The 27,710-nt window shown below is 44.4% G+C and overlaps 1 protein-coding gene across 1 annotated transcript in view; it reads left to right on the forward strand.

Moving 5' to 3' along the window:
• The window catches only part of LOC119431719 (acetylcholinesterase), a 52,809-nt gene extending 29,750 nt beyond the window's left edge, over positions 1-23,059 (forward strand). Inside the window, exons 3-4 of the mRNA XM_037699192.1 lie at positions 18,863-19,226; positions 22,758-23,059. Coding sequence (XP_037555120.1) covers positions 18,863-19,226; positions 22,758-23,059 — 666 coding nt within the window. The remainder of the gene's footprint in view (positions 1-18,862; positions 19,227-22,757) is intronic.
• Positions 23,060-27,710: the final 4,651 nt, after the last annotated feature.

A 27,710-nucleotide genomic window follows, 5' to 3' on the forward strand; every position in this document is an offset into this window, starting at 1 on the left:
CGGGTTCGAATCCCGCCACCTCAAGACAGCTGATTTTCTTTTTTTGGTGGTCTGTTGCTACGCACCACAAATGACGGCTGGCTTAAACAGCTTTGCTGTTCAAAAAAATAAAAAACAAAAACAAAAAACGCGAACCGGTTTCTCAGCCGGCATGGAGCAAACAACAAACTACCGCCCATGCCGTTATATATACACCACCAAAAAATAACCACACGCCGTAATACACCAATAAAAAAGAACCGCGCACACTTCAGTAATAAGAGTTCGAAACGAGACTTCAGTTCGGCATGCCAGTAATTTGTTGTGGCAGTTGATTCCATTGACAGATGGTGTGCTGGTAAAAATGAGCTCATGAAAGACATTCGTTCTACAATTATTGTCTCCTATTTTCCATTGATGATCACGTCTTTTCAGATGTAAAATGAGGGAGTCAAAATGTATGTTTACCTGTCTACTTTAACCACGCCGCAATAAATTATAAAAAAGCATCTGTAATGGCATGTGTTTTTCTGCATCTGCTTAATAATTCCCTCTCAGCTCATCCTTAAGTGTAGTAACACTTAGTAAAGTTATAATTATTAGAAACAAATCGAGCCGTGCGGTTTTGTACGAGTTCAAGCATATTAGAAAGGATTTTCGTTTGCGGGTCCTAGACCGCGCAGCCGTACCTCTAATATGGATGTTACATTAGTACAGTAAAATAGTTCTCTAATTTGGGGAGGTGCTGCCTGAAGTTACGTTTGACAAAATTCAGCATTTTGTAAGGTCTCGCTGTTACATATTCAATCGGCTTAGTCCACGTTACTTCGGATAAAAAATAAACCCCAAGATATTTATATTCATTCGCGATAGCTGGACAGTATCTAAGGTATTATCGAACAGGTATGGATTGCCTTTGCATGTGAAGGATTTGAGCTGACACTTACAGTGGTTAAGAGACATTTACACCTAACATAACAGCACTGAATACAGTCCAACTTGCATGGCAGATACTCGGGGTCAGCGGAACCCCTAATGCAGGGATAAATCACGTAATCATCCGCATACATACGTATTTTGCGTGGCACACCCTGAGCAATGCCATTGATGTGTACCAGAAACAGCAAAGGTTCCGAAACGGATCCCTGCGGGACTACCGAAGTAACCGTAACATAATCAAACCGTGAGCCATTAATTACAACACGTTGCATGCGATCCTCTAGATAAGACTGAATCCAATCAATTGTGAAAGTGAAAGTTTATTTCTTTTCGACGAAAAGAGGACGCCAAGACCTAATTAAGACATAAAAATTGAATTGATAACTAAGGCCAAGGAAAGAAACGTTATGTAAGAGCAAAACATGGGGAACAGAATTAAAGGATTCTTTAAAAGTCCACGAATATGTAGACTAAGGTCAAATAAAAGAAAAAAAAAAAGATCATGGCTGAATTCTAAGCGCTGTGTCGAACAAGAACGTCCAGATCTAAAGCAACTAATGCTAGGACTCGGTAAAAAAATTGTTTCTAGATGTTTTATTACTGCGCTGTACACTATATGCTCCATTGTTTTGCTAGACAGACTTGTTCAATAAATTGGTATGCAATTGGAGACAGTATTTTTCGGGCCAGTTTTATGGATCGGCATTACGTTTGCAACTTCTTTTCATTCTCGCGGTAAAGATAGAGAACTTAACGATTTTCAAATAAGATAACCAGATAACACGTAATTATATCGAAACAAGTCTTTCGCACATAGGAAGGTGAGCAATCAGTACCATTTGCAGAGGAGACATTTATATTGTTAAGTAATTTTAGTACACCACTTTGTGTCCCAATAAGTGGCATAGGTTCAAACGCAATGTCATGGACATCCGGAAGTTCATGATGGAAGGAAGTTGGGAAAAAGACTGAACATAGAGGTTGAAGCAGGAGGCCTTATCAATGTTATCAGTAACGTTACAAGTACATTGCCGTTGTTATACTTGGAATACAGGCAGATTCTCTGGTGTTTGTTTTAGAGCGCGGAGGGGGGGGGGCTCTTCGGCGACCGTGCTAGCGCCGAGCGTCGGCATCCTCTGCGTAACCGAGCGAAAGAGCGCAGCAAAGGATCAGAAAGTGAATGCCGAGCCCAGCGGGCTGTGAAAGACGGTGAGATAGAGAAGAGAGGGTGAAGAGAAAAGCGAAGGAGGAGGATCTTCCAAACTATATGCCGTTGAGCATCACAGAAGCAACAGCGGCCGCCGGCCATGCGGCGCCTGTTAATCGGCGTGTCGCTGTCTCGAAACTATGCCGCTCCGTGACACTGCTCCCCCCCCCCCCCTCCCCCCACTTTCAGAATATTACAACATAATATTCACTTGCAGGAGTGGCATTTCCAGGCAAAAACAAATTAATCGAACAGAACACCAAAATCGTCCACCTTAACTGCAGAGTGACCCTAAATAATTGATAATTAAAATGTCATAAGTGCGTACTATACCTCCGTTATTCACGCACCTAATAGTGCCACTCAGAGCCTCGTTCTCACTTTGCGGTGAAAACTCTTGCGTGCTACTCACGCATTAAAAAAAATAATAATAATAAAAAACTTGCGCGAATTACGCGTTCAAGACTACAAGAAGATTCGCGCTTACTTATAAGTACTTCCAAGCACTAAATGAAACTCAAATGCTGCCGTCTTCTAAATACACTTGCGAGACACGCACAGCCTTAGACATACCCTTACATAATACGTCGAAGCGAAATCTGTAGAGTATACGATTACTAAAAGCGATCCGCGCAGTCCGTTTCTAAGGCGCGGTACTCTCTACGTGTGCGCGGGAACAACCATCCGGCGATTTCTAAAATCAGCTGAAGTAGACGGCAGAATAAGCAGTATCTAACCTGATAGAGCGTTACTTTCAGAACTCGCGAAATCCGAAAAGAAAGTCTTTGTTTAACGGAAACTCAGGCGAACTATGTACATTATCTCTGAAAAAAAAAAAAAAAAAAAACCACTGACGCTATCTTTTCTCAAGCGTTCAGTTGTCACGTGTTCCTGAGAGCAAACATCAAATTAACTCGAACCCGCCGTGGTTGCTCAGTGGCTATGGTGTTGGGCTGCTGAGCACGAGGTCGCGGGATCGAATCCCGGCCACGGCGGCCGCATTTCGATGGGGGCGAAATGCGAAAACACCCGTGTACTTAGATTTAGGTGCACGTTAAAGAACCCCAGGTGGTCCAAATTTCCGGAGTCCCCCACTACGGCGTGCCTCATAATCAGAACTGGTTTTGGCACGTAAAATCCTGTAATTTTTTTTAATTAACTCGAAAATTTACCTGCCTCTACCACGTTCAGAAGAGACAAACACTGCTCTCTGCCTAACAAAACGTTCCAAAAACTCAGTTGTTCCAAAGTATCCTCAAAGAAATGAATAATAATGAATGCAACTGACCAAACGTGCCTCGAAAGAAAAGCATTACTGTCAAACAAAACACGACTTGTCACGAACTCACGCAGAAGGGTTGCTCATCAACTATATATATATGATGAACGAAATGCTCACGCCGTTTAACAACAACAAAAATAATATTACTTTACTCACGTTTCGACCGGTGGTCGGCCTTCATTGGAGTGAATGAAAATACACAAGAAGTTCGTTCCCAAGGTGTCGGAAAGTCACGTGTAAAGGACATGTGGCTCCAAACAAAGTGGAAGGGAAAAAATATAAAAACAAAAATAAACAACTAAAAAACACGTTTTTTTTTTGAACGAGGAACTATTAGATGGACAGAGCACCACACGTGGATGGCTGCGATGAGTCACGGAGGTGGAGGCGTTGTCCTCACCGTCGAAGAAGCGAAAAAAAAAATAATAATAATACACAAAAGAAAAAAAAAAAACTTCTACTGTGGCGGAAGGGGGAAAAGGGGGAAAACACATGTGGGTGGCCGTGATGAGCCGCCGCTAAGCCAGCGCGCTCCCCAGTCTCGAGTGGCAACCATCGTTTAAGATAAGAAGACGACACTCTACCGCGGACTCGCCGTGTGAAGGGGGCATGCGACGCAATAGCGTCTCCAGAGTGAAAAAGAGAAAGGATATGCGGACGTGTGAGCACGAAGCAAGACCGTTTTACATGCGTCGCGGTTAGACCTACAAGGAATTTACTTCCAGCTATAACCACCTTGTTCTATCGGAAGGCAAGCACGTCTGTTTCCCGGTGCTTTCATTTTTACCCGAGGCGGTGGTATTAAACTTATAGATAAGATAGGACTCGGTCGTGGTGTGAGCGAAAGCCTGATTCTAATATTGCCGCTTTTAACTCATTTCATTGAGAGAGTGACAGGGAAGGTTGACATGCTTGGATACGGGAATATTAAAATGAGATTTTGTGTGTGACCTGTGGTTATTGAATTGTATCCTGAAAGCTGCATCCATCTGACTGTTGATTACAAATTGTACATTCAAGAAGGTAGATCACATTGGCGGTGTCACATGTAAAGTTTCCTTTTATTTCAACACAGAAGTTGGACGCGGTACTGGTTGCTTTCTGTGCATTCCTCATGTGAGGACAAACCTGACAACGGGATTTGTTGCAAGACATACAGCCTGTGTCACGGCTTGGATTTAAGGTTGACTTTGTCAATGTATCGCGTAAATTTTTATCTATGCACGACGTGGGGCGGTTCTACAAATATGCGCTTAAGGCGATCGCTTTGTGCAAGGATATTATGGTGCTTTCTACGAATATCTGAAACCTTCGGCACCGACGCAGAGTGGGTAAGGATAAGTTTGTGCATGGTTCACTATTAGGTGGTTTAGCTGTATGTCGGCACGGTTGAGCTTGCCAGCTCTGTTTACAGCATCATCAATTATCTGCTCCGGATATTTCGAGTCTTCATATGATGTGCTATCAGCATATGATGCTGTAAACAGAGCTGGCAAGCTCAACCGTGCCGACATACAGCTAAACCACCTAATAGTGTACCATGCACAAACTTATCCTTACCCATCAATTATCTGCTCCGGGTATTTCGAGTCTTCATATGATGTGCTATCAGCATATGAAGGCTCACCAGTCGATAAGCCTATTGACTGCTGTACACCACGGACACTTCTTAAGTTAGTTCAGGAACTAAATAATTTTGAATTTAACGGGGTCCATTAAGTGCAAGTAAGCGGAACGTCAATGGGAACGAGAACTGGTCCCAATTACGCCAATATTTTTATGGCTGTACTAGAAGAATTTCTCCCGTCTCGCAGCTTAAAGCCACTCTGCTACAAGCGTTTTATCGATGACATCTATGATTTGGCCTCATGGGGAAACAGATCTCTTAAAATTTATAAGTGACTTCAATCGTGGTCATCCCACTATTTTCTTTTCTCACCACTTCTCACAGGACAGTGTTAACATTCTGGATGTAAGTGTCTCACTGTCTGGAGGCAGATTAACTATACCAAACTTTACAGGAAGCCAACGGACATCCACCAGTATTTGCATTTCTATAGCAGTCACGTCCGACACTGTAAGACGAGCATTCCGTACAGCCAAGCCCACTGCTTTAAGCGTATATGTTCAAACAAAGAAGATTTCAGTGCTAATTGTGCGCTAATGAAAGATGCCCTTCTGAAGCAGAAATACCCGGAGCAGATAATCGATGATGCTGTAAACAGAGCTGGCAAGCTCAACCGTGCCGACATACTTAAAGCTTAACCACCTAATAGTCAACAATGCACAAACTTAATCCTTACCCACTCTCAGTCGGTGCCGAAGGTTTCAGCTATTCTTTGAAGGCACCATAATATCCTGGCACAAAGCGATCGCCTTAAGCGCATATTTATTGAACCAACCCGCGTCGTGTATAGGAAAAATAAACAATTACGCGATACTTTGACAAAGTCAACCTTAAATCCAAGCCGTGGCACAGGCTGTATGTCTTGCAACAAATCACGTTGCCAGGTTTGTCCTCACATGAGGAATACACAGAAAGCAACCAGTACCGCGTCCAACTTCTGTGTTGAAATAAAAGGAAACCTTACATGCGACACTGGCAATGTGGTCTACGTTCTTGAATGTACAATTTAATCAACAGAATATTTGGGCAGACGGAGACACCTTTCAGGATACGATTTAATAACCGCAGGTCACACACAAAATATCTTTTGAACCTTCCCGTATCCAAGCACGTCAACTTTCCCGGTCGCTCTTTCAATGAAATGAGTTAAAATCGACAATATTGGAATCAGACTTTCGCTCACACCACAACCGGGAAATTCGCGAGTCCTACCCTATATATAAGTTTAATACCACCGCCTCGCGGGTAATAATGAAAGCACCGGGAAACTGACGTGCTTGCCTTCCGATTAGAACAATGTGGTTATAGCCGGAAGTAAATTCCTTGTAGTCTAACCGCGACGCATGTAAAACGGCCTTGCTTCGTGCTCACGCGTCCGCATGCCTATCCTCTCTCTCTTTCACTCTGGAGACGCTATTGTGTCGCATGCCCCCTTCGCACGGTGAGTCCGCGGTAGAGTGTCGTCTTCTTATCTTAAACGGTGGTGGTCCCTCGAGACTGGGGAGCGCGCTTCCTTAGCGGCGGCTCATCACGGCCACCAACACGTGTTTCCCCACTTTTCTCCCTTCCGCCACAGTACAAGTTTTTTTCTTTTCTTTTCTTCACTTTTTTTTCGCTTCTTCGACGGTGAGGACAACGCTTCCACGTCCGTGACTCATCGCAGCCATCCACGTGTGGTGCTCCGTCCATCTGTTAGTTCCTCGATCAAAAAACGTGTTTTTTTTAATTGTTTATTTTTTATTTTTATATTTTTTCCATTACACTTTGTTTGGAGCCACATGTCCTTTCCACGTGACTTTCCGACACCTTGGGAACGAACTTCTTGTGTATTCTCATTGAAGTGAAGTTTATTCTTCGTTTCAGGGAAAAGAGGGGACCGGCACAAAAGGCGGTAAGGCCTGACGAGGCCCTGGTACCCATACAGTTGGCAGTAATAGAAGAAAATGTACATAGAAGGTGCCACAAATATGTCAAAAACAACGCTACAATGCGCTCAGTGAAACATAACTAGGGGAAAAGACAAACATGTGCAAGGTCATTCTCAAGTATACAAAGCCATACACGTACAAATACAATGCATATACATGACTGGTGAATTAAGACACGAAAGATGTCCGCAACAAAGTTAGATAGAGAAACACACACACACACACACACACACACACACACACACACACACACACACACACACACACATATATATATATATATATATATATATATATATATAAACAAACGGTGGATTACATTTTTCTTTAACATTTGAATTTCGCCTTCAATCAAACGTTTCGGGTTTTTCTTGAACACATTTTCAGATAAGAAAAAATCATCAGTAAAGGGAAATTTGTTGAAGGCTTTGGGTACTTGAAAATTTAGCTTTTGTCTACCATAATTCGTGCGCGGTCGCGGAGCTCGTAGTTTTACCTCACGAAGATTGTAATTTATAATCCTGTCAGTAACAGAGTACAAACGGTTTCGATGAATGTATTGCAACAGCCGTAGACAATACACTTGGTCAGCTTGTAGTATGCGATCTTCAACAAGCAAGGGTTGTGTACGTAAATTTTGTGGTGCACCGTAATAGCCCTCAATAGCATGCAAGGCTATTTTTTGTAGCAGTAGTAGTTTATGGTAGTTTGAAGACGTAGTCGTACCCCATACAAGAATACAATATGACAGTTTTGATAAAAACAGTGCCTTATACATTGACACCTTTAACCAAACAGGCAAGAGTTTAGAAATCCTAAAAAGCAGACCAACAGTTTTGTTCAGTTCGGAAGCAAGTTTTGAGATATGTACAGACCAAGAAAGATTTTCATTAAACCACACGCCGACAAATTTTTTAGAAGAAACCTGAATGATTTTTGTATTATCATAATAAATATGTATAAAATAACGTTCCGCGGTGTTGATCGGCTTGAAGAGAATATATTTTGTTTTATTTATGTTTAACCTAAGCTTATTTACGTGTAACCAATCACGAAGCTTCACTAAATAAATGTTAACCATACTTTGGAGGGCGGGTAATGAGCGGGAAGAAACGAAAGGATTTGTGTCGTCAGCGTACATTACCAGATCTGGAGAATTATATATATCGGCTAGGTCACTGATATATGTGATGAATAATAAAGGCCCTAGTATTGATCCCTGTGGGCCACCATGCATTATTGTGTGTGTATCGGAGGAGATGTTATTTGTTCGTACGTATTGGGACCTATTTCTCAGATAACTTCTCAACAGGTTCAGCGCAATACCGCGAACCCCATAGTCACAAAGCTTCTTAAGGAGAGTATCATGACGTACGCAATCAAAGGCCTTGCGGAAATCTAAAAATTGGCCAAGCGTATATTTTTTTTACATTCAATATTATTTATTATTTTATGTTTAACAACTAACAGCGCTTGTTCTGTGGACCTATTTTTTATACACCCATACTGTAAATCAGCAATGACATTGTACTTATGCAGAAAATTGGCAATCCTAGAATTAATGACGCTTTCAAAAATTTTTGATAGAACAGGTAATACCGAAATAGGTCGGTAATTAGACAGTTTAATTATGTCACCACCTTTATATATTGTAACCACACGAGCCAGTTTTAATTTGTCCGGAAAGACACCTGTTGACACCATAAGGTTTATAATGTATGACAAGACATCGCATATAACGGTGCATACATGCCTTTAGGGGAATTACTTTTATATCGTCATATTCAGCGGATACATCGTTCTTTAAAGAAAATATTAATGTAGTCACTTCTTGAGGGGTTGTTGGTGCGAGTGCTATAGAATTCAGTAATGGAGTGGTGAGGCCCATAAAAATATCAACCGCAGTTTGCATAACAACATTTGATGAACCCACATTAATGAAGTAGTCATTCAGGACGTTTGATATCTCACGGCCAGTTAATTTACCATTATCTGTGGTTATTTCACTAATTTGTGTGCATTTAGTTTTGTTTTTCAAGTTATTAACCTCTCGCCAGACTTTACGTCTATCATTTTGAATTCAAGAAAAATGGCTTATGTAATAATTAGATTTAGCATTTTTTAAGTCTTTGTTCAGTTTATTTCTAAATTGTTTAAATTGAGAAAGCAGAGCTGGATCTCTGCTATGGAGAAACTCATGATACATTTTATTTTTCTTATCCTTGCATAAAGTGATTTGTTCATCCAGGGTTTCTTAAACTTCTTGGCGTTAATTTTTCTCTCTATTTGTGGGAAAGCTGCGTTATATTGGGTTAAGAAGATATCAATAAATTCAGAATATATGCTGTATTAACTGCAGATATCTCGTATATAGATTCCCAATTAGTACCTTCGATTAGTTTACGAAACTCGTTGAGAGCAACATCATTAAACTCTCTGGTCATAAGCGTAACGACGTTTTTGACGCCGGTTAATCACCGTGTCGCTATCTCAAAACTATATGCCGCACCGTGAGACCACGATGTTTTTGGCGCCCGTTAATAGTCTCGATGACTCGAAACTATGCCGCTCCATGACACTGCCTCCCACTTTCAGATTATTACAACATAATGTTCACTTGCACGAGTGGCATTTTCAGGCAAAAAATTGATCGAACAGCACACTACACGTCTGTGCATACAACACCAAAATCCTCCAACTTTCTGCAGAATGACCCTAAATAATTGATAATTGAAATGTCATAAGTTCGTACTCCAAATCCGTTATTAACACACGCAATAGTGCCACTGAGAGCCTCGTTGACCTCACGCATGTACTATCAGACTCGCTCTCACTTTGCGGTGAAAGCTCTTGCGTACGACTCACACATTAAAGAAAGAAAAATAAAGAAAAAAACTTGCGCAAATTACGCATTCAACACTACAAGAAGATTCGCGCTTATTCATAAGTACTTCCACACACTAATTAAAACTCAAATGCTTCCGTCTTCTAAATACACGTGCGAGACACGCACAACCTTAGACATACCCTTACATAATATGTCGAAGAGAAAAGAAATGTAGAGTATGCCATTACTAAAAGCGAACCACGCAATCCGTTTCTAAGGCGCGGCACTCTACGTGCGTGCGGGAACAACCATACGGCGATTTCTAAAATCAGCTGAAGTAGACTGCAGAATAAGCAGTATCTAACCTGATACAGCGTTATTTTCACAACTCCCGAAATCCGAAAAGAAAGTCTTTGTTTAACGGAAACTCAGCCGAACTATCTACATATCTCTGGAAAAAAAAAAAAAAAAAAAAAAAAAACCACTGACGCTATCTTTTCTCGAGCGTTCAGCTGTCACGTTTTCCTGAAGGCAAACATCAAATTAACTCGAAAATTTATCTGCCTCTACCACGATCAGAAGAGACCAACACTGCCCTCTGCCAGACAGAACGCTCCTAAATCTCAAAGTTGTTCCAAAGTATCATCAGAGAAATTAATAATAATGAATGCAACTGACCAAACGGGCCTCGCAAGAAAAGCACTACTGTCAAACAAAACAGGACTTGACACGAACTCGCGCAGAAGCGTTGCTCATCAACTATATATATATATATATATATATATATATATATATATATATATATATATATATATATATATATATATTATGAAAGAAATGCTCACACGTTTAACAACAACAAAAATACTATTATTTTACTCACATTTCGACCGGTGGTCGGGTCTCCATCCGAGTGAATGAGAATACACAAGAAGTTCGTTCCCAAGGTGTCGGAAAGTCACGTGGAAAGGACATGTGGCTCCAAACAAAATGTAAGGGAGAAAATATAAAAATAAAAATAAACAACTAAAAAACACGCTTTTTTTGAACGAAGAACAAACAGATGGACAGAGCACCACACGAGGATGGCTGCTATGAGTTACGGAGGTGGAAACGTTGTCCTCATCGTCGAAGAAGCGAAAAAAAAAATACATAAAATAAAAAAAAATCTTCCACGGTGGCGGAAGGGGGCTAAAGGGGGAAAACACGTGTGGGTGGCCGTGATGAGCCGCCGCTAAGGCACCGCGCTCCCCAGTCTCGAGAGACCACCATCGTTTAAGATAAAGACGACGACACTCTACCGCGGACTTCCCGTGGGAAGGCGGCATGCGACACATTAACGTCTCCAGAGTGAAAAAGAGAGAGGATATGTGGACGTGTGAGCACGAAGCAAGGCCGTTTTACATGCGTCGCGGTTAGACTACAAGGAACTTACTTTCGGCTATAACCACATTGTTCTATCGGAAGGCAAGCACGTCAGTTTCCCGGTGCTTTCATTAATACCCGCGAGGCGGTGGTATTAAACTTATAGATATGATAGGACACGCTAATTTCCCGGTCGTGATGTGAGCGAAAGCCTGATTTCAATATTGTTGCTTTGAACTCATTTCATTGAAAGAGTGACCGGGAAAGTTTACATGCTTGGATACGGGAAGGTTCAAAAGAGATTTTGCGTGTGACCTCCAGTTATTAAATCGTATCCTGAAAGGTGTCTCCGTCTGCCCAATATACTGTTGATTACAAATTGTGCGTTCAAGAAGGTAGACCACATTCGCGTTGTCACATGTAAAGTTTCCTTTTGTTTCAACACACAAGTTGGACGCGGTACTGGTTGCTTTCTGTGTATTCCTCATGCGAGGACAAACCTGGCAACGTGATTTGCTTCAAGACATGCCTGTGTCACGGCTTGTATTTAAGGTTGACTTTGTCAAAGTATGGCGTAAGTTTTTATTTTTCCTATACACGACGCGGGGCGGTTCCACAAATATGCGCTTAAGGCGATCACTTTGTGCAAGGATATTGCGGTGCTTTCTTAGAATAGCTGAAACCATCGGCACCGACACAGAGTGGGTAAGGATTAAGTTTGTGCATTGTTCACTATTAGGTGGTTTAGCTTTAAGTATGTCGGCACGGTTGATCTTGCCAGCTCTGTTTACAGCATCATCAATTATCTGCTCGGGGTATTTCGAGTCGTCATATGCTGTGCTATCAGCATATGAAGACTCGATCACCAGTCAATAAGCCTGTTGACTGCTGCACGCTACGGACACTTCTGGGGTTAGTTCACGAACTAAACAATTTTGAGTTTAACTGGGTCCATTACGTGCAAGTAAGCGAAACGTGAATGGGAACGAGAATTGGTCCCAATTACGCCAATATTTTTATGGCTGTACTAGAAGAATTTCTCGCGTCTCGCAGCTTAAAGCCACTCTGCTACAAGCGTTTTATCGATGACATCTTTATGATTTGGCCACATGGGGAAACAGATCTCTTAAAATTTATAAGTGACTTCAATCGTGGTCAACCCACTATTTCGTTTTCTCACCACTACTCACAAGACAGTGTTAACTTTCTGGATGTAAGCGTCTCGCTGTCTGGAGGCAGATTAACTATACCAAACTTTACAGCAAGCTCAACCGTGCCGACATACGTAAAGCTAAACCACCTAATAGTGAACAATGCACAAACTTAATCCTTACCCACTCTGCGTCGGTGCCGAAGGTTTCAGCTATTCTTAGAAAGCACCATAATATCCTTGCAAAAAGCGATCGCCTTAAGCGCATATTTGTGGAACCGCCCCGCGTCATGTATAGGAAAAATAAAAATTTACGCGCTGGCTGTATGCCTTGCAACAAATCATGTTGCAAGGTTTGTCCTCACAGGAGGAATACACAGAAAGCAACCAGAACCGCGTCCAACTTCTGTGTTTAAATAAAAGGAGACTTTACATGTGACACCGCCAATGTGATCTACCTTCTTGAATGTACAATTTGTAAAAAAAAAAGCTCAAGGCGTCGTATATAAAATCAGCTGTGCTGACTGTCCGGCGTTGTACATCGGAGAAACCGAAAATCTAAAAGAAAGAATCAGACAACATGAAAATGACGTCAGTACATTCAACGGAATACGCAGCGCCGTCGCCGAACATTCCGAAGACGCCGAGCATAAGATTTCTTTCCAAGAAACCCAAATCCTTCAAACAAGGACAAACTGCGAAAAAGGCTACTACTGGAGGCATGGCACATTCAGAACACAGCGGGTAATATAAACCGCGTGAAGGGCATCCTTCCCTATTTGTATGTCTATGGCCTTGCAGACGCGACGAAGGGTAAAATGGATCCCCCGCTCTAGGTCACCAACACCAAAACATCTCGTCCCCCCCCCCCCCCCCCCCCCTGCCCCGCGCCCCCAGCATCGGTCAACCCAGCCGAACAGCAACATATTTTTATCTTCTTTGTGCAAGCGCATGACAGAACCTTTAGACCTTTGCTGGTATTTGCAATCAATTTTTTTATATTAATTGACGCGATCAGTTTCTTACGCCTTAAAGAGTGCTACTTTTGGCCACGCTTTGGCGGCCAAAGTTGCCAGTAACCGCAATACCAAACAGTTATCACTGCGCGCTGGCGAGTAGAAGTTCCACACTTTGTGTAAACAGACCAATGGTGGGAGTACCAACAGTTATTAGAACAGCGTCCCCCTTTCCACATTGTTTTCGACTGCGGCTGCCGCGTATTGCCATAGCAGGGTTCGAGGCTATCTGACACGCCCTCCCGTGTGCCCTTTCATATTGCTCACGATATATGTATATGTTACATTGGCGGTGGCACTCTTGATGAAGGCCGGACCCCGGCTTAAACGACAGTAAAGTCCTGCTATATGTTTTTCCTACGAGCTTCTATTATTGCGATAGCAATTATATGGACACTCCAAAGCAGATTTCTGCCGTCGGCGTCGCCGTCGTCGTCCGTCGTCGTCGCCGTTGCCGTGAGGTTCCCTATGACGTCAATGGAGATGAAATCGTCGCTGCGCGCCGCCGAACGCTGTATGTGCGAGTGAAAGTGGGCGACGGACGCGCGCTTTCACGGGGAGTGAACCCACGGCGGAGCAGCGTTACTAGATTACCTTTTGAAAGAGGTAATCTAGTAACGTTGCGGCGGAGAACAAACGCGCGTTCTGCGCCGTGCTCCCTTAAGGGCTGCAAAAGTAGGCGTCTGTTTCCTCCTTTACAATCACCATATATGTAGAGCAAATTAACGCGCCTTCGTCTGACGCGCGAAAGGCCGTGGGGGGGAGGTGGAGGGAAGGGAGGCGACGTTTAGCTGCGGCACCAAGTGCTTATTTATATCAAAGGCTCCGGCAACAGTCGCCAACGCCGCACGCATTTTGTGCGAACGCGGGCAAAACGCCGACGGCGTCGACAACAGTTTGCGTGTTGCCGGTGCTGCTGCATGTCCAAGTTTATACAGCTGATAAAGCTACTATCATTACTCCGTATAGCTCTCTACAAATTTGCTATCGCAATTGATGCTTCGCCTTTCGGGTGAAACTGTGACAACTTTTTTTTATTGCGATAGCAGTTATATGGACACAACAAAGCGGATTTCTGCCGTCGGCGTCGCCGTGAGGTTCCGTATGACGTCAACGGCGATGAAATCGTCGCCGCGCTGCGTACGCTGTATGTGAGAGTGAAAGGGCGCGAGGGACGCACGCTTTCACGGGGAGCGAACGCACGTCGGACAGCAAACTCGCGTTCTGCGCCGTGCTCCCTGAAGGGCTGCAGAATTAAGCGTCTCTTTCCTTCTTTACAATCACCATATATAGAGAGCAAACGCGACTTCTTCCATCGCGCGAAAGGCCGTGGGGGGACGGGAGGGAAGGAGGAAGGGGAGGCGACGTTTAGCTGCGGCACCAAATGCGTATTTATATAAAGACGTTGCGAGGCGAGAAGGTGGGTAAGATTTCTGACGCTGCTCGACGAGTGTCCCATTCTGATCTCGTCGAAAACCTCCGAGCCGCCCCCAGAGGCACCGGCAAGAGTCATCAACGCCGCGCGCGTTCGGTGCGAACGCGGGCAAAACGCAGACTGCGTCGACAACACTTCTGCGCATTGCTGGTGCTGCTGAATGTCCAAGTTTATACAACTGGTAAAACTACTATCCTTACTCCGTATAGCTCTCTACTAATCTGCTATCGCAATTGATGCTTCGCCTTTTGGGTGAAACTGCGACAATTCTTTGTGAACTATATCGGTACCGGCAACTGTGATTCGTTGCCTCACTGATATATATATATATATTGTCAAGGTGTTTATTGCCATGATTGAGAGGTCGAACTCGGTGCGGCTGTCAGAAAAAGCCCCGTGTGTAAAAGCGCTGGTGATGCGCCGGACAGACCGGCACTTCGTCGTCTTTCATACACCGGAGATGCACCTGGCTAACTGTCACTGCTTCTTCGGTACAATATATATATATATATATATATATATATATATATATATATATATGTATATATGTTACATTGGCAGTGGCACTCTTGATTAAGGCCGGACCCCGGCCGAAGCGTCAGTAACATCCTGTTCTATGATTTTCCTACGAGCTTCTCTTTTTTGAACTATTTCTGTACCGGCTCCTGTGATTCTTTGCTTCACTGATATATATATATATATATATATATATATATATATATATATGAAAATCAGAAGCACAACTTCGCGGTTATCTTAGGTTTATTATTTTCCCAACAGTTTCGGTCGGTGGACCGATCTTTTTCAAGGGATACAGGAAAATCTTGCAACAGTCTTTTTATATCTTCAGGTAGAGAAAGAAGGCGCCAAAAAAGGTGAGAAAGGAGAGATAGAGAGATATATGACAAAGTTGAACATGCAAAAAAAAAAAGGATGCAGAGGTAAAGGAAAGACCCCAAGACCTGGTCGTGCCAGACAAAGCAGAGGGCAAGGTCGCTGTTAAGCGTGTCTCACATGCACAATTGACGGACACGCCTGTCATGTTAAGTTGAACAAGCAAAAAAAAAAAAAAAACAGGGAGGGAGGGAGAGATACAGGAAAGACACCAAGACCTGGTTGTGCCAGACAAAGCAAAGGGCAAGGTCGCTGTTAAGCTGTTAAGCGTCTTCCACATGCAAAATTGGCGGACACGCCTGTCATGTTAAGTTGAGCATGCACAAAAAAAAGGGGGGGGGGAGAGTTAAAGGAAAGAGAGTTAAAGGAAAGACACCAAGACCTGGTCGTGCCAGACAAAGTAAAGGGCGAAAGACGAGAGACACGAAAGAAGAAGAAATAACCTGCAAATGTAGTAACAGCGTGGCGAAATCAGCATGAAATTGAAAAGCAAGGGCAAAACACGAGAAACACGAAAGAAGAAGAAGCAGCCTGCAAATATGACAGTAACAGCGTGGCGAAATCAGCATGAAGTTGAAATTGAAAAGCAAGGGCAAAACACGAGAAACACGAAACAAGAAGAAATAACCTGCAAATATAATAGTAACAGCGTGGCAAAATAAGCATGAAATTAAAAAGCAAGGCACAATAATGTGGGTGGTTCGGTCCGCTCCCCCACTGGGGTAGTGGGCATTCTTTCGACATCACACACGTGTTCGGCTTGCCTATGCGGGGATTAAGTTATGATTTTAGCTAATTTAACTTATGGACAAAGAAACGAGAGGTTTCCCATGTGTTCATTTATGCCGTGCGTGATTGTTCTAAATTTGTGGATAAAATATGACTCTCTTTGTTCCCGTTCACGAGAAGAGCGGAAGCCTGACTGGAGAAGAGTGACACGTATTTTATCAAATGAATGCTCAGGCAGACTGATATGTTTTGAGAATGGGATATATATATATATATATATATATATATATATATATATATATGATTGTTTGTTGGTGGATACATGTTCATGATTGCATATATATGTACATAGTGCGAGGATGGTGGTCTGCTCCAGACCACCGTAAGTTGTACTTCGCTCGTAGGAAAGGCAGGACGTGTGTCGAGTCAGCTCATGAACACTGTGCAATATTGTGAACGCTGCTTCAATCGTGGACCTTGAAAAAGGTGTCACGTAATTCTAAGGCGTTTCTTTTGCGTTTACCGCTAAATCAGCACTGAATCTTATTTTCTTTCCCAAATCTTGCTCCACCTTATGCTGGATTCTGCAGAACTGTTGCCATCTCCGTATGCTGAACAAACGGTCAAACTCGATTTCATCGCGGCGAAGCTGTCTTAGAAAACTTTAGTTCACACCGAAGGTTTGTCGCTGCTTCGGCGCCTTCGAAACTGTTTATCACAGAGCTTACAAATAAAATTATTTGAGGGAACTAGGGCGCTACGATATCGCCCAGTTCCCGTGGGGTTGAGGAGCTGTACATGATTTTACCTCATGTCGGCGCTTGGGACTTCAAACGTCCTTGTGTACGCGTTCAATGCGCTTCATCTTTCTAAATTTCCAAGCAATCACATTTTCGAAGCGCATGAGGGCATTAAGTTTCTTCGCACGTGCAATATTATTGAGAATTGTTGCAGTTATGACGCAATATTATTTGTTGAAGAAAATGATTAACTTGTTAAGTCACAAAGCCATGCGTAGCCAGAAAGACGATGTTTTGGCAAATCTATGCACTACCCATAATGCTCATGGAGAAAGGAATGAATTAGGAGAGAGCATCGCGCTACACGAATGAAGCCAAGTGTAGCGCGCGGTAGGTATTAGTACTCTCGCCCTGCGGACAGAGCTGTGGTAGGGCAGCCGAACAAGTGCACATTGATTAGAAAATACCGGGAACCAAAAATTCAAGTCCGACGTGCTGTGCCTAAGAAATCACGTGTTGGCCCGATACTGCAATACGGAAGAAACGATGGACTTGACTTCTCGGAGAGTTCGCTTGCCAAGGCTGGCTGTGGGATGTATTCGCTCCTTGTTTATTTTCTTCCTCCGTGATTATTCTCATGCTGACACAGTTTCCATGATTAAAGTTCCCCCGCATGCCCTAGCACCAAATACTCCTCTAGTAACTTAATTTCTGTAGAAAACTTTGTAGGTGGTTTGAATTGACGTCATATGGGCCGCTGTCTTAGCGTACTAGCACGTCGAGATGCTGCGTAAACGGGAAATGAGTCAGCAAGACACGTGCGTCTTTAATCTAGAGATGAACAGATAACATTGATAACCCGGTGAAAAGCGGTCACTGTCAAAAAAATGAAAAAAAAAATGCAGCTTCGCCCGGAAGGCGAAGAATCGATTGCGATAGCAAATTAACAGAGAGCCATGCGAAATAAGGATAGTACTTTTACGGGCCGTATCGACTTGTAAACATTCGCTTGCTAACTAAACTGACAAGCATAGTGTCAGCGCGCACAGACAACATGAACACATCACACTCTATGACCGCCGACACTCGCTGTCAAAACGCTGGCTTGAGGAAACGCGGCAGCAGCAGCGAACCAAGTGACCTTCGTGCGGTCTATCGCTACAACGCAAACTAAGCGCCGAGAGCACACAGCTCGCACAAAGCTACGAGCCGCTGACGCACCCAGACTGTGCCCTCAGACGGCAGCGCGAGGGCACAGATTGCCGCACCATCTTCCTCCCCTCCCCCAGATGCCTCGCAACGTTGGGTGCCTCGCGCACGGCGAAAGACGGTGCACTTCCTGCCCGCTTTCCTGCATTTTTGCGCGAGCGAGATTTAGCCGCATCGTTGGCTCCCCGCGTACGCTTTCACTTGCACATACAGCGTAGGGCGCGCAGAGATTGTGTTATCCCCTTAGACTTTATACGGAACTTCACGGCGACGACGACGACGGTGATGGCAGAAATTTGTTTAGAGTGTTCAGATAATTGCTATCACAATAAAAAAAGCAAGATTATGTCTTACGCATGATGATATAGTGCGCTGACGTCATCTAGAAATTCATGTTTGATTACTAGGACGGTCAGAAGGCTGCGTCCGTAATGTTACGTGCGAGCTGTCCGCAGTTTACGCGCCAACTATCCTTAGCTCGCCGTCGAGACCACTCTATACGCGAGAGCTGAATGCGTCTTTCGCTCACGACCAGGTGATCACCACCGTGGGCAAACTGAAAGGCGGAGCAGTGGACGTGTACGGCGTGAGACTCCATCGCTGGCTCGGCGTGCCCTACGCTCAGCTTGGAACAGGAAGCAAACGCTTTGCCCCCGCACAGCCTGCCGCCAAGGCAAGTAGTCGCATCGCTCTGGGTGCCACCGAGTGGAGTCCGCCGTGCGCCCAGCTGGTCAACGATACCCTGTTCGGCCGCGAGGACTGCCTGCGCTTGAACGTGTGGGCACCTGCACAGCGCCCTGCGAGTGCTGCCACGAGACCCCTACTGCTGGCCATGACGCAGGACTGGTTCTCGCGGGGATCTAACAATTTGCCCGAATGGGAACAGCTGGCTGCTAGAGGTAAGGGAGTCACAGTGGGCCTCTTCCCTTATCCGTCTCTGACAGTCCCGGACTGTCCGAAACATTGCATACGCAACGCTCATTGGCTGAAAACACCGCCTCGTGCAGTCCGGGACTGTCAAGAACGGATAATCGAAGAGGCCCATTATAACGTCGTTGCAAACGTGTCAAACGCGGTGCGTAGGCTACGCAGCGACATCGTGTCCGCAGTGCAATACACCGACGTAGTACACACAGCGCTTTTATCAAATTAAACGTACGAGCACGAGGCCTGCTTTTCGGTCGGCTGTTTACGGAAATGCCAGCAGGTGACTAGGAAAGCTCCACAGCTATCAGAGCTCGCAATCGTCGGCCGAAAAAAAATCACAGCATATCCGCGAAGTGAATGATGATGAGTGGGCGAAGCACCGGGGGATCATTCGAGGTAAACCACAGCTACGGACGAGAGATAAAGAGAGCGCGCGTCGGGAACGAGAGACTCAAGGTAGTTTTATCAGCTGAATAAACTTGGACATGCAGCAGCACCAGCAACGCGCAGAACTGTTGTCGACGCCGTCGGCGTTTGGCCCGCGTTCGCACCGAAGGCGCGCAAAGTGGAACCGGAACCGGAAGTGGAACCGGAAGTGGAACTGGAACCGGAAGTGGAAGCGGAACCCGAACGCCATCTAGTGAACACTTCATAAAACTACAGGTGGCTACATACTACTACTACTACAGAGGAGGGAACGACCCACACCCTAAGGAGCTTCGCCCCTGAAAGTGCGAGCGCTTTGCTACGACTACGGTAGAGTAAGTAAAGTTTAAGAGAAGGAGAGAGAAACAAGAAAGGGACGTTAGCCAGTCGGGCGTTCAGTTGGCTTTTGTAGCCGCATTTGTAGAGCGTGGCCAACACAGTCACGAAGTGGCTAAAACAGTTACCGACCGTAACTCAGACGAGCACTGTCACGTTATACATGCCACGGGGGCACTGATGATTACATTAAATTGCTAATGCCTTAAATTTTAATGCCATTTGAGGGATGGCACAAGGGTAGACATCTCTGTAGCCTTAATGTCGTTCGCAATTAATGGCATTCTTTATTTGATGTTCGCCAAAGACCGTTTGACTGATAAATGGGTACTCTACAAGCCGCAGCGTATAGGCAGTGCATTAATACAAAATTATCTGAAACAGGCTTTTATCATGTAAAAAAACAATTTATAGATCTTTTTCAGGTACAAGCGGCTCCTTTACAGGCAAGGACCATCTTGATTTATTGTAACGAAACTCTGAATATACGAGGACAGCTGAAACTGGTGGAGCTGTGCTCAAGATTGATGGCCTGTGTTATGAAATATGAAAGGACACAAGCGTATGGCGTGCGTCTTTTGCATGGTGGTGCATTGTCCTGAACGCAGTCCGATCTCGTGCAACTCTTGTTTGTGTACATGCGCATTCCAGATAGACAAGAAAATTGGGTTGGCAGACACAGTGGTGTGCGTGAAATGTCTTGTGCGCGCTGCAGAAAGCGTAGAGGCACTAGGGTACACAAATGACGTAACCAAACCCACAAGTTACATTTATTGACGTCTTATAAAGCTCATAAGTCTTATATATATAGTGTAAAATTGTGCTATCGTGCTCGCCCCCTATTCGTAATGGCCCTGTTTGCTTTCTAGAGGGTTCCTGGGCCCTAAGATACAGAAGTGAGCTCCCTCCTACTGGTGACTCTCGAGGCCGCTCTGCACTGCATGCTCGAGACTGCTGCACTCGTAGTCACTTGGGGATCCGACGCTTTGCACGATCTCCCGCGCTTGCGCTCCTTATGGAGACGGACATGTTCCGCCATGGTGAAAGGAATTGGGTAACTCTCTGCCTTGCTGCCAGAGTCTCTTCACGCCAATGATGAACCTTACGTGTCAAACGTTGCGGCTCTATCCCCGAGCAAGCGTGAAATTTCTGCGAAAAATTGCACACTTAGACACCTTAAAACTCCTGATTAAGTTTGCTAAATTTTACCTGCTGTGGCATAGTGAGTTCTCTGAAGCGTGACCATTCCTGCTCGCATGGACAAATCTACTGCCCAGCTACGGTTCTCTGAACGCCGCGAGCGAGGCTAAATTTAGTTCCTATTGCGTCATGAGTGACGCGACAACAGCGGCGTCAGCGCACGCGACACATGTATGTTCGAGTAACGAATTCCTTTATCTAAACAATGATGGCAAATTAAGGCGTGTGACTAGTACCGCTGTAAATATGTAAGCGATAATAGTGTAACATGTTTTCCTTGCGAGCGGTTCTAGCAAGTGACCCTCGAGGACAACTTAAAAAAAATCGCGGTGCATCCATGAATGCTTGACGGCTTCAGTGCTATTAGCTATCTATCTTATGGTTGTTGGGTGCTATATATATATATATATATATATATATATATATATATATATATATATATATATATATATAATGAAAGCTGGCAAATACCCTCACGTACCCAGTACAGTGACCCAAGTTAGTATCAACAAAAACCCGCTCGCCCTTCTCCTTTAGTAGCCAACTGGCTCACAAGCGCGATCACGTCACACGCGTGGCGTGTCTAATTGCGATTGCAAGCCTACTACGTCAAACGCGATAGGATAGCGGGCCAGGTCACCACAATTGTCTAATATTAGGTTTGCTTTTCCTCGGTTGTTAGGAGACCGTTTAAAAAAAAAGTATTTGGTTAGAACGCTCCCTGGACGGCGCTTTGCAATTTCTAGCATATAAATACAATTAATGGTGGGGTCTGTTCAGGGTCCCTTTAAGGCGAAGTCCCTAGAGCAAGAAAGCGCAGTCGGGGACGTCAGAGAACTAGGTGATGTGATAAAATGAGGAAATTTTCAGACAGATGGTGCGGGCTGGCCCAAAGAGAGGTGTAATTGGAAATCGATGTGAGGGACCTTTGTCCTGCGGTGTACATACCATAAGAGCTGATGATGATGCTAAGACAACCTATGTTAAGGAACTTTCAAACATCCTTAAAGTTCATATTTCCATTACACAGCACATCAAATCTGTAAGCCTTCCGTAATACCTCAACATCTTTTCAGCAACGGCTCTCAGGCCCATTGTATGCTCTTTATGATAGTATATTATTTTGCCCATGCAGAATAGAAACACACGTTTGCGATAATTTATAAAGAGACCCGGATACTGCACAACACATTAACCCCACTACTGTAGTCATTACCCCATTTCAAGAGTCGAATAAACTGATGCTGGGCGCTAACCTTCCTTTCATTTCAAGAGTTATTTATCAAAAGGCCGAAGAATAAATTTCTGCAAAGAGTGACATCGCCACTATAATTTCCTTCTTTCTTGCCTCATGCTCTGGCCTCGCATTGGTAATAACTTTGCCGCAAATATTTTCTCGTGCTTTTGTTAGACATCTTTCATCCTTCCCGAATCTGTTGCTGTCGCTGTTCTCGATTTGCACGAGAACCAGAACCATCGATGCTGAACACATGTGTGCTTCATGAAATAAATACGACTGTGGTGTCAACCGACTTGCGCAGTCGGCGCAGTGTTGATGTCCCCTAACGTGAGACTCGGCGTACTCGGCTTCCTTGGCCACACAAGTTCAGCGGAGTTGGACGCTGACCTGGCCATCAAAGACGCCGTGATCGCTGTCCGCTGGGCGCTGGACAATGCCGCCGTGTTTCATGCCGACCCGTCGAGGCTGATGCTCGTGGCCCACGGCTCCGGCGCCTACGTTCTGACCGCTGTCGCCCAAGCGCTGAATCTGAGCTGCCTGCGAGCCGTGCTGGAGGGACCCGTTCTTGGATCCGTGTTGCCGACAAACACAGCAAGTTCTTAATTGTGTTCTTACCTTGTCAAACTTATGCCAAGTTACGAGCTACCGTCCTTAACTTAAAAAAGAGAACTCTGGAGTTTCGCGTGCGAAAACCACGATTTCATAATGAGGCACGCAATTGTGGGGGACCCCGCATTAACCCGACACGGGCCACTTGGGGTTCATTAACGTGTACCCAATATACGGAGCGTGAGCGTTTTTGCATTCTGGGATGCCGCACACGTTCATAACGGTCAGAGAACATGCTGTCAGAATTAGGAGTCTTCATTTATGGCATCGCTCAACGCTGAGGTCTTATAGGTCATCTCCTCTACAAGCAATAATAACTGAAGACATAAATATTGGTGCCCCTGTTGGCTTTTCATTCACCGATCATTTCTTCAATTCCTTGAACCTTGGTATGCAGAATAGCTGCCTGTGGGACATACTTGCGCTATTCGCACCATGCAATCTATCTATCTAATTGTCAGATCTTTGGTTTCCGCCCTATACTTTGTTGTGCCTCAGAAACAAGCATCGCCGCAACTTAACCACTCAATAAGCCGAGTTGTCAGTCATCACTGTTTTGTTTTCTCTGCTGTCATTCCTGTCTCACGTAATGCTGGGTGAACCAATTGAAAAACGGGGTTTCAAAAGGTGTAAAATCTAAGAACTTCATCTCCGTCTACTCTGAAAGTCTGCACTATTGTATTTGTTCTGTCTACACCGAGCATTTGTATCCATATTGACCCTTTGTTAATATTGATATTTCACACGACTTTCACATTGGGTGTAAGAGATACTCTAAAGCTGCTGCCGAGCTAGTAAGAACTCTTCTTACTGCACACATCACAGTTATTAGTACCTGAATTAAAAAAAAATAGCAGGTCTGAAGAATAAGACCATAGCAAATAAGAAATATTACTGTGGGGCAAACAGAAAAAAAGCTGTTGAACACGTTTATACGCATAACCATGCATCGTGCATCAAAGAGTTAAGCAGGTGGTTCAGGCCGTTGGGTAAATGCTATAGGCGTACTTGAACAGTTCACGTCCTAAGTACTTCTACTGGCTCTGTATATGTGCACTCTGCCTTATCATCAGTTATTATGAACCACGAATCAGTATTTCAAGCAACATGCCGAATGATAAAGGCCTCATTGTCTGGATTACATTTTGGTAATCTTGCGTTAAGCTTGACTCTTCTATTAGTCGGAAACTCCGCGACAATACCCTCCAGAGTGACGTCAGCGCCATGAAGTGGCCACTTATGAGATCACTCTAAAAAACATGGAGATACCATAATTTTGCGATGGCTCTTTTTGACCAAGCAGCGCTAAACTTTATGATACGTTCCACGGTGCGCTGTTCGAAGCAAACACCTTTGCTCGTAAATGCTCGCGCACAAATTAAGAGCCACGCACAGTAGTTAGAGGGTTATTCAGTAAAGCTTCGAAAACTGCAGGTGACAGATTTATCGCCGAGCACGTTTGTTTAGTTCAATCGCTTCGCACACACACTGAAGGCGTCTTGTCTCCTGAAATGCCAGTGCCACAGAACACCGACACCATGCTCCCCATATCCGAACTGTGTTCTCTGCCCATAATACACAAGAAAGGGGGGAGAGAGAGAGAGATACAGAGAGCTTGAAAACCGGTGGCGCAGGACACGATCGACACGTGGAAAAAGTTGGCCATGGCTCTGGATTGCCGCGGAGACACCGAGTTAGAGTGGGAGTCCTGCTTTCAGGACGCCCAGCTGCCAGACCTGCTTGCAGCAGCGGCCAGTGTGCCGTTCCGCTTCATGCCTCGATGGGACCCGAGCCAGTGGTTGGTTAAACCCGCAGCCCTTCAAGTGCAAGAAGTCATAGCTGGAGTCGACGTCGACGAGGTTAATAAACGCTGGAAATTCTTTAGTGCAGTACAGGCACTTCAACCACGTATTGGTCAAAGGACTTCAATGCTTGTAAAATGCCAGAAAGTTTCTCGCTTAGTTTCTATTAACCTTCCCGAGCTGAAAATAGAAATGAAACTATGTTGTTCTTGCTTGTAAGTTTCAAAATTTCGCGATATACCGCACACAATATGAATCAGGATAAGAGGCGGGCGCTACAGCGACCGCCATAATTAAAGGTACCGACATCTCATGACACCTTGAATGTGTCATGAGATGTTGGTGGAAATGAAAGAAAAATAACGGATTTATAGTGACAGAATCAAGCATGCAGTTCGCGATTTAGGTAGTAATTACAATTTTAAATTAATACAGAAAGTTTCAATAAGTGGTAAGTGGTAATTGAGATGTAGTCAATTAGACTGCTGTACGTATGTCGGCTGTTCTGAAGTGCCGCATACCGATTGTTTAAAGTCGCAATGTTTATATTAGATATGCAGTAGCACTTTATCCCATGCGTATCACGAAGCAAAAAAAAAAAAGTTCATGCAAAGGAACGGCGCTGTCTTCGCGGCAACAAGTCGACAGGCAGCGTCTTTGCATCCCTCATTGCATGGCGGTGCACGTAAGTGTTTCTGTACGCGCGGGAGTTCGCGGTCTGTGGTGTCCCTGTGATATATAATATGCCATTGACTAATTGTGCAATACACGGGTGCCAGCACTAGAATAGGTTTGTACGATTCAGTAAAGGTTGACGACAGCATAAGCGAAAAAGTACAGGCGGTGCCTGTACCTGTGCATTCGTACGTTCGAGGGTACGTTCCCACCAATGCCGGCGTATAATCGATATCCCGCTCACCTGTTTTCAGCATACTTCCAGTGTACGACTACATCCTCACTGCAGCTCAAAAAATTCTGGTCAAAAATTGTCCACAGCGTTTTCTGCGTTACCACCGTACGATTGGACACTCTGACCGGCAATCGTTAATAAAAAATCGTTAATCGTTAAAAATCGTTAATAAAAAAAACGGGGTACCATGAAAATTGGCTGTCAGTCTCTTTAAGAAATACGCCAAACGACCGGAACGGTAGACAAGTCCGGGCTGTGTGTTGTGAAGGCCAATTATAATCTGAATGAGCTGGCTATTCTTTTAGAACATACCGAAAACTTAAAAAAAAACCGCCTGTGCTAGACACCTTAATTCTAGTCATTGAACAGGACTACTGAAACAGGCGGACATTCCTTGCACGAAAAATCAAAATGCGTAATTGCCTATTTAACAAAATTCACTAACAAACTGTCTAATTAATTGCTTGATGGTACATATTTCAGTTTGCGAATTGCAGTCGGCAAAGTCGCAAGGTGTATACACTTCGAACGAATTTTCAGGAGGACATCAGTTTTGAAATACTCATTCTCAAAGGAATATGTGACGAAATGGCTGTTATAGTTATTATTGTGCTTCAATGCATAAAACGGCTGCTTCTTAAAACAATAAGTGGAATAATAATGTATCTTTACCGTTAGTTTCACGGCGTATATCTTTAAAACCACGTGATCCCTAGAATTTGTTGCAACGGGATATGCCTCGCAAAGTCACCGGCTACAATTCGTTAACTTGAACATGCACCGTAATGCAAATAGCAAAAATGTAATCAGTACATTTTGTTTCAATAGCTGATTGTGCATTTCGATTTCCCGTTCGAGTAATGTCCGCCGCATCGAGTATTCTAGCTCAAGGACTACAATTACGCTATCAGCTGCCACCGGCGATCTTTAAATATCCTGCATGGTCACACAAGCCAAGATTTCCGAGGCACAGGCAAGAAATGTTCATGATTCAGATCCACTCGTACTCGTACTGGTCTGGTTACTTCTGGGAGACGCTATACGCATGCTTGTTCATCGACTATTTCGCGTTATACGGGTTAAGCGCATTGCAAAGTGTGCTTTTGTTGCCGTCGCATGCAGATATGGGCCTTCTTCCAAGAACGCGTCAAGCCGTGGGCCGTCACCAATGGCTGCGGTGTGACGGCGGTTAAGCTCTACGATTGCGCGCTCGAGTACCTCTTCACGAACCGAACGTCCACGTACAGGAACCTGCTGGATACGTTCGAGCCAAAGAAAGAGTCGGACATCGTGCGCCTCCTGGCGATGCTCATGTCCGGATGCGACACGCATCGCATAGCCAAGGGCGCCACAAAAGCGGGCTACCACTACATAGTCGAAGGATCCGGAAGGACCCTCTTCGAACCTGTTCTTGACGTGGATGCCCTTGCCGCGTTCCTGAAGGACGGGTGAGTGCACAGGCAGTATAGGCACTCGGCAGAGGCAGGTGCAACTGGTTGGAAGACCCATGAACTTGGAATGGCGGGTACCTGAGCTCTTTGGCACGAAAATAACCGTGCCTATATTCACCTAACTATCAGCTCGAATTTTATTTCCTATCAAATTAACTATGCATATTTTGATTTGTTCTGTATCACTACGTCTGTGTAAGCAACCTTGATACGTGTACGCATAGTGTCATAACTGGTAGGGAAATTTTATCTGTGATCCTGGTATCACTTCTCAGCCAAAGGTGACATTTCATTGCATTCACATTAGCAGACCAAAGTCATCAAGCTGTGAGTGGACTCTACCTGGCCCGGCGCTCTTTCGGAACTGAAGGCAGGTGCACTGCGTTTTTGTGGGTGGAACTTGTTTCTAATTATTAGGTTGCGACCAACTATAGCATTTGTGTTGTTACCACTGTGAAGCCAAAATAGCAGAATAGATGTAT

The sequence above is a fragment of the Dermacentor silvarum genome, chromosome 10 (genome assembly GCF_013339745.2).
Source record: "Dermacentor silvarum isolate Dsil-2018 chromosome 10, BIME_Dsil_1.4, whole genome shotgun sequence".
NCBI classification, from domain to species: Eukaryota; Metazoa; Arthropoda; class Arachnida; order Ixodida; family Ixodidae; genus Dermacentor; species Dermacentor silvarum.